The sequence below is a fragment of the Pipistrellus hanaki genome (assembly GCF_964339955.1).
Source record: "Pipistrellus hanaki genome assembly, chromosome: 4".
Classification (NCBI taxonomy): domain Eukaryota; kingdom Metazoa; phylum Chordata; class Mammalia; order Chiroptera; family Vespertilionidae; genus Pipistrellus; species Pipistrellus hanaki.
Window position 1 is genome coordinate 72,402,100 of NC_140506.1, and position 8,180 is coordinate 72,410,279.

Below are 8,180 nucleotides of genomic sequence, written 5' to 3' on the forward strand. Positions count from 1 at the left end.
CAATACCTAAGCAGCCGGGTGGGGCAGGGGCTCTGGGTCCAGGCCTTGGCTGCCAGACCTTCAAAGGCAGAGGCAGGAGTGGCACCCCGGGGGCTGAGCTGGGTCCTCCAGGAGGGAACTTTCAGGAGGCTTGAGGCTCTCAGAGACTGAGGCCCAGAGCAGAGAAGAGGGCATGGTAGGTGCCAGGCTAGGGGGTGTCAGTGTTTTTCCAAGACCAGGTCTTCTGTGCCCATTTCTTCTCTGGACCTGGCAGGACCCAGACCTTGGGACAGATTCCCAAACGTTCTGGGGTGAGTGGTGTCAGGTATCTGGATGTCTCTGTGGAGCACCAGGGGGCAGTCACTTACTGTCCTATCTGGGCCTAGAGGGAGGGGAGGCGCAGGTAGAACTCTGGTGCTCAGCCTTGGGGCATCCTGCAGGCGGCAGTTTCCAGGCTTGCCTTGGCAATCTCCATGACCCTGGCGGGTGGAGCCAAGGCTTTATTTCTGGAGTTGGCTAGTACAGGCTGAGGCCTGAGCTGGCCAGGCCTGCTGCCTGCTTAGTGGTGATGGATTACTTTTCCAGGATCCCTTTTTTTCTTGGGCCTCCAGAAGCCCTGCTGAGGGACTGGCCTGTGGGGCTACTAACAGGGTTCAAGGTTTTCAGGGGGGTCAGGCCTAGGGTAGATTGAGGGGATTGTAAAAGGACAGCTCTGCCACCATGGCTCAGAGAGGTCAGGTGGGGATCAGAGAGGGAGGGGGCAGGGGGGGAGAGGGCACAATAACCTCTCTTGTCATCCATTCACCTAATTAAATTCTCAGTCTTCCTATCCCATTGTCTCCACCCTGTTACACACACACCACCCCGCCCCCCCCCCAATCCCCACTCCCCCTAGTCTGAACACAAACTCTCACAGCCATCCCTAAAGCAGACTTAAAGGACTAATCATGTAGAAGGGAAACAACGTGAGGGGAAAAAAAGGGCTACCCAGATCTGCCCTGGGGTCAGGGCCAGACTGAAGCCTTCCTCATGAAGGCCCCTTGTTGGTCCTTAGCTCCTTGAGCCCACTGGGACTTTGGCCTTCCTACCATTGTTAGGGGACTAACGCTGGGCAGCTGCCAATCTTTTCCATTCCCCGGATTCCCATTCTGCACCACACTGACAGGCAGCCAGGGCAGGAGGGGCCTCTCAGGCCACCCAGACCCCTCAGCATGGAAACAGCCCACAGCAGGGCTGGACCCCAGGCCATGCCTCCTAAAATCAGAGCTGCTCCTGCCCCCTCTATTCTATTTATTATTTAGTCCAAACCCTTCCTGGCAGATTCAGATTCTTCCCTGTTAACCCCTGGGGATGGGTTAACTTCCTCCACTGAGGCAGTCCCTGAACCACCGATGCTGCATCTTGATGCAAACACCACCACCTTAGGCTGGGCAGGGTGGTATACCAGACTGGAAGGAAGGGCGGGAGAGGGCCATTATGCTGCCAGGACCTCTCCCATAACTGCATTTTCCCCCCAGGAGCTGCAGGCATGACCTTTTCTCTTTGGGCTGGGTATTGGAAGTCCTGGCCCTCAGTCTGCCCCTCAGTGGAGAGTGAGGTGGCAGACTGGCCAGCAAGGCTCTTTCACCCTCCATGCTCTTACCTGAGGCCACCCAGCGATTCTGCTGTTGATCTGGAGCTGTCCCTTCTCAGCTAACCCTGGGATTCCTGGCTCTTTTCATGCTGCCAATTCTCCCAGTACAGCTAGAATTTGGCAGAACTATCAGATAAGTCCATAAGAATATGGTTCATCTTTGGGAGGCAGGGTTTTATATCTATGGAGGCAGAACCATGTATATATGTATATAAATATACATACACACAGTGAAGGCCAGGTGGAAGAGAGGGAGGAGGACCCAGAGCCCCTGACTAAGAGAATTGTGCCAGGTCTGAGTTCCTGTTTACTTGTGAGTCTCCCCCATGGGACCCTGTGCTCCTTGGGGCTGGCACACAGGGACACTGGTTGAATGATAGGCAGTACACACTTTGGAGGTAGAAGGCACATGGTGGGCCTCCTCTACATTCCTGGGAAAGTAGCATGAGGGCAGGACTTAGCCCCATTTTACCCAGTGCCCAATTCTGGCTAAGACCAGCCCAGGCTTGCTAACTGCCCTCACCCATGCAGCTTCCTCCCTCTCCTTCCTGGTTTGGTCCTGGGCTGGCAGCTCCTTGCTGCTGTGCAAATCTGGTCCTGGGGCCAAGCCCTGAGCTTTGGGGGTGTCCCAAACTTCCAGGTCCCACTATGTGCATGTGGAGGTGGGGTGCAGGGAGTCTAAGGTAAGGCCAGCAGATAGGACCCTGGCCAGCCTGATTTTTGCCCTGCCCTGGGCTCTGCCATGGGAGGGGAGAGCTTGGGTGGCCTCTAGAAAACCAAGGGTCTACTGTCTCTCTAATCCAGTGGCCAGTTTCTGGCCAAGGGCTCCAGTCCTGCCTGACCCTCATCTCCTTTATCCCTTGGTTGTCCCGCCCCCGTCACAAATGTTCTCTGGCCATACCATTCAGACCCAGAACTGGGGTCCTTTAGGCAACTTTTGCCTCCCACCCCACCCTCTCCAGAGAGCAGTCTGTAGCAGGGAAAATAATTATATCTGGAGACAACTCACTCACCCAGCGGCCAAGGTCTGGGGTCTGCTCAACCTTACAGAGGCAATGAAGTCAGCAAGCCCCAGGTAATGAACCATGGTCTCAGCAGATCCCCTTCTTCCCCTGCCCACTCCTCATACCTCTATCTCCGACTGTCACCCCACACTACATCCAGGCACCTGGTTCTCTTTCCCTCTCTTCCTGGCATTACAGGTCCATTACATCTCAGCAGCACATTGCCCCTTGCCTCTTGGCTGGCTCCTTACCGGACATTCTCCTGTAAGACCTGGAAGCTGCTTCTAAGGCAAGGATGCTTAAACCAATTCCTGACTCCATAACCTACAAAGCATGGCCTTCAGGGCCCCATCACCTCCCTTATGTGCCCTCTCTTTCTCCTTTACTTGCTGCTTCTCCAACCTGAATGCACTCGCCGTCCAGCCTTTGCCCATGATATTCCCCCTGGCGTATGGCACAAGGGTCACTTCTGGAAATCCCTTTTCCCACTCCACTGAGACTCCGCAGCCTGTCCCAGCCAGCATCTCTGTGATGCTGCTTGTCACAGAGCTGTTTCCTACACTTGCCCCCTTGAGAGCAGGGACTTGGACTGACTGGCTGTGTGCTGGGCCAGAGGAGGTGCCCACAGGGAGAGCAGATTTCCCAACTGGGAGGGATAAAGAAAAGGAGAGACCTGGGAATCAGCCTGGGACAGGGGAAGGCTTCTGTGCTCTACAGATCCCTAGGGGAGACTGCACCAGCCAGCGGTGACCAGCAGCCACAGGGACTCGAGGGCCTCAAGGGAGCCTTTGTCATCAGCCTGGAGCATGGAGTATGGCCCCTCAGAAACCCTTTGGCTGAGCAGAGAGGCCCAGATGCTACATTCATCAAATCAAGGCCAACATCCGAGTCTGCAGACTAGAAGAACATCAGAAGCCTTAGGACCCATTGGAAATTAGGAAAATGCCTGGAGAGGCTTGGAACTGCTGCTGCGTCACAGCAGGAGTGCAGGGACTCACTATGTCTCCCGCAGCCTAGTGCCAGCCCCTCCCCATGGAGACCCCCAGGCCTGAGCCAGCGGGCCCGTCTCCTCTGCCAGAGGTGCTGCCTCAGACTCCACATCTTCCAAGCTGAGCTCTGGGCATAGGGCCAGCCCACTTCAGATCTCCTTGACCTCTGTCCCTCTTGTGGCCTGGGCAGGCTACAGGGCATCACCCTCAGTTTCCTACTTTAGTTTCCCATGGAGACTGGGGCCTGCTTCCTTTACAGGGAGTGAATTCCTTCCCTCCCACCTATGCCGTGGCTCAGCTGTATGCCAGATTATGGCCTAGACCAGTGGTCGGCAAGCTGCGGCTCACGAGTCACATGCAGCTCTTGAGCCGCGGTTTGCCACTCTGTTGACTAATGAGTTTGCCGACCACTGGGATAGGGGCTTAATCACAAGGAACAACAACAACCTGTCATTATTGAAATCGATAGTCTAGGTCAGTGGTTGGCAAACTCATTAGTCAACAGAGCGGCAAACCGCGGCTCGAGAGCTGCATGTGGCTGTCGAGCTGCGGTTTGCCAACCACGGGCCTAGACCCTGGGGACTTCAAAGCTGCTGCTCTTGGACCCCATTCCTATAGCACTGACAGCACCTCAGGTGCTGACCCCTGCCTGCCACAGACCATGGCTCTGGGTCTGAGACCCCTAGATGCTCTCTCCAGGCCATTTTGCAGCCTGGCTCCCTTGGACAGCTGTGGCCCTTGGGCTCCACTGCATCCCTGTCCTCTGCCTCCTGAGGTCCCACCGACCCCCATTTGCAGTACTTTAAGCTGTGGAATCTCAGCCCCCCACCTTCCTATCTGAGCTAACCTGCTCTCCCCTCCGTATGGCCACACAGATGCCCACCACCCCTCCTGCACTAGCTGTGTGGACTAGGGCAAGTTTCTTCCCTTCTTTGAGGCTTGCTGTGCCCAGTCAGGCAGGACTAACCACATCTTTTCCCCGGGCTGATGAGGATTATTGCTTGACAAAGGCTTGGCATCAGCTTTCCCACGCTCCAAGGGCACTGGTGGAGTAGCTGGAAGCTCTCTCTGACAAGGCAGGAGGATGCGGCCACACCTGTGGAGGCTAGGGCCACCCCCGTGCCAACCACAAGGGAGCTGGTGATCTGAGCAAGGGTGAAAACTAGACAGGCTCTCTGCGTTGTAGCCCCGGGATCGTGAAGGTGTCCAGGAGACATCAGCGATGTGGTCTGTGCGTGTCTGGGAAGGAGGGTGGCAGATTTAGGAGACTGAAGCTCAGGCAATGAGTGGAAGGTGGAAGGGTGGGTAGACTGGGTAGTGCCCTGGCCTTCAGGCCCAGACCTGTGCTGGGCCAACACAATCCTTTGGTCTATGTGTTTATTTCCCTGTTGGCTTCCCTCCAGGTTTGGTGAAGCCTCTGAGGGCTGAGACCTGCTTTGGCTTTATGCCTGCCTCCGTATTATGGTACCCCAACAGGGAGCTTGCACTAGAGACGGAACATTAGGAAGCTGGGCAGTGTCAGGGGTCTCATGTGCATGGACACATGCGTGCCCAGGCTCTTCCCTGTGGGATGCTGCTCCGCCCGCTCAAGCATCCAGCGAAAGTAAGTCTTAGAAAAGACTGCAGGGATATTTTGCCTCAGGCTCTGGTTCCTCTCTGTGGAGATGGTGTGGGGTCTCTCAAGCTCTTGAGGACTTGAGATGGGGCTCCAAAGCCCCAGCCTGCTTTTCCCCTCTCCCAGGTCCCTCAGAACCCTCCTTGGGCCAGGTAAGAGGGTAGTGGGCTGGGCAAGGGCAGACAGAGGAGAGGGCCAAGGTAGGTGTGACTGTTCCTGCCTGGCCCAGTCAAGGTAGCCCCTCCTGGAGCTACTAACTAACCTTTCTGGCAGGGTCTTTGCCTCTCTCCCATCAAAATCTAGGCCTCAATCTCTAGAGGACAACGTCAGGCCTGAGGGCCCAGGCCCCATCCCTGCATGGGCCTGGGGGATGGGAAATGGGTATTCTGAATCGTCCCACCTCCCCTCAGAAAGTCACCTGAGCCACCACATCTCCCACACCATCTAAATGGTCCTATCCCTCTCCAGGAGAATAATAAAATCATGATAAAGTCAGTATCGACTCTGAGCTCCCAGGAAGTTCCCCTCCCCAGGGGAACTGCTGCCCCCATCTACCTAACCCCAGCTAGGTGTCCCTGAGTACCCAAGCCTAGGCCAGGAGCCTCCCAGCCCTGGCTCCCACACCTGGCTTTTAGAGATTTAATTGCTGGTTACAATCATAACCTCTCTTTTAATGGGCACAGGGCTGAAGAGCAGGGCTGTGCCCTGTGACGGACACCATTGTACCCACAGGGCCCAGCATGGGGCTTGGTACACTGCAGGCCCTCGGCACTTATGAGGAATGTGTGAGCCAGCAAGCAGCACCAACTCCTAGGCCTACACACACACCGGGGTCTGAGGCAGTGGCAGGCAGTTGCTTTGAACTTTATTTGAGAAAAACAGAACATAAACGTATCAAAAGAGCATACAGACTGACAGGTGGGGATGGTCAGTGATTGCTAATGCAGGGTTTGAAGGGGGTGCGGGCAAAGGTCTTTATTTGGCTCCAGATTGCTCGGACTTCCCAGCTTCTGGGCCCCCAAGCTGGGCACGAGCCTCGTAGGTGACAGGGATGGTGATCTCCGATGACTGGTTGGCTGGCTTGGGCATCGGGGCCTCCACGGTGAGTGTGCCCTCGGGGGACAGGGAAGAAGACACCAGGGTGGGGTCCACACCAGGGGGAAGCCTGGACGTGCAGAAAAGGAGGCCAAGAGTCACACACGGGCGAGTCACCGTATCCTCCCGCCCCCCCACCACCCGGTGCCCAAACTCACGTGTATTTTCGAGTGAAGCACCGGGAAATGTAGCCATGTTCATCCTGTCTCTCTTCGTGCTTGCCTGGGGGAAGGGAAGGGAAGGAGGTCAGAGGGTGAGGGAGGGACCGCCTCTCAGCTAGCCTACATCCAAACACGCCCCACCTAGTGGCCGGGACTCAGGGCCGACCCAAACTGGTGGAGAGTTTTGGGGGCCCCCAGACTATCCCAGGCCCCCATAGACCTGCAAAGTTCCATTAGCCGGCGCACACGCCCCCTCCACGGACCGGGAAAGAGGCAGGGACAGCTCTGGAGGACCTGGACACTTGGGGGTGGGGCCGGGGGGGACATCTCTTCCTTTAAGAGAGTGTTGGGGTTTTTTTAGGGCCAAAAGTTCCTTTAGGAGCTATCCTCACCCCCCATTCCGGAGAAGAGGGCACAGGCGGCTAATAGGAGGCTAATTTTTCACTCTCCAGGCTCCGCGCCCCGCAGCTTAATCCTCGCAGGGCCGGGGTTGGGGGTGGGGTTCTCACCACTGATCTCCACCACGCCTTCCTTGGTCTTGATCGTCAGCTCCTCGGGGGCGAAGTGGTTGACGTCCAGGGACACGCGCCAGCGGTCGGGCGTGTGCTGGATCTCGGAGATGCCGCTGCTGAGCTGTCGGCTGAGAGCGCGGCTGTAGGCGGGCGCGGCCACCGCCGGGACGCCCTCGACCGCGGCCGCGGGGAGCGGGCGCACGTAGCCCGGCCAGCCGCTGTGGCTGAAACACTGCGACCACTCCTCGGGCAGCCGCGGCATGCCGAAGGCCTGCTCGAAGAGGCGGTGGTGGACCGGGTACCAGTCACGGAAAGGGTCCCAGCTAGGGCTCCGCAGGAGCGAGAAGGGTACGCGGCGCTCGGTCATGCTGGCTCGGTTCTGGGTTCTTGGGTTCTTTCTGCGCGTCTCGCTGAAGCCCGGAGAACTGTCCCGGGCTGGAGCCAGCAGCGCTTTTAAAGGGCTTCAGCCGGGTATTTTTAGCAGGAGGTGCTTCAGGTCTCTATTAATGGCCATGACTAGTGCGGGCAGCCCCTCCCGCTGCATACCGGGGCAGGGGCGGGGCGAGGAAGGTTCTGCCCACATCTGGAACCTTCTCAAGTTAAAAAAAAACAAGTGACTGGACTGCTGATGCTGATGCAGTGCCCACTGCCCGACACTCACAGGCCTGGGCGCTAAGGCACGGGGCCACTGCCTGTGGACCAAGATGAGAGAAGTTGAGCTATTTGTCCCAGGCCACACAACTAGGAAGCGGCAGAGCCAAAATCTGAACCACAGTTATCTGGGATATAATGTTTTAAGAAGCAGAGTGATGTGGTTTTTAAGAGTGTGGGCAATGGAACCAGACTGCCTGAGTTCAAATCCTGGTTCTGCCATTAATGGAAGACTTGTGCAAGTGAGACTCCTCGGGCCTCAGTTTCCCCGTCTGGAAAATGGAGATGATCATGGTGATGATAATGCTTACATCATTGGATTGATGTGAGGATTCAATGACTTCATTCGAACAAGACTTTTAGCCCAGGGCCTGGTACAGGATACTTGCTAATTACTGTTATTATCTACCTGGAATTGAAGAGAGGGAGGAGGGAGGAGAGTGTGTACCTATCCCTGTTGCAGAGGCAGAGGCATGTATGGGTCTGACCATTTTCCTCCCTGTCCCCAGGAGTGGGGCTGGCCCAGATGAGAAACCCCAGG

General features: G+C 56.7%; 1 protein-coding gene across 1 annotated transcript; it reads right to left on the reverse strand.

The window, feature by feature from the left end:
* Positions 1-6,068: 6,068 nt before the first annotated feature.
* Positions 6,069-7,530, reverse strand: HSPB1 (heat shock protein family B (small) member 1). Its single transcript, XM_084881386.1, has 3 exons — positions 6,986-7,530; positions 6,474-6,537; positions 6,069-6,385 (listed from the first exon to the last, which is right to left on the reverse strand). Exons 1-3 carry the CDS (start codon positions 7,353-7,355, stop codon positions 6,196-6,198), a joined length of 624 nt encoding a protein of 207 aa, XP_084737512.1. The 5' UTR covers positions 7,356-7,530; the 3' UTR covers positions 6,069-6,195.
* Between the last annotated feature and the right edge of the window lie 650 nt (positions 7,531-8,180).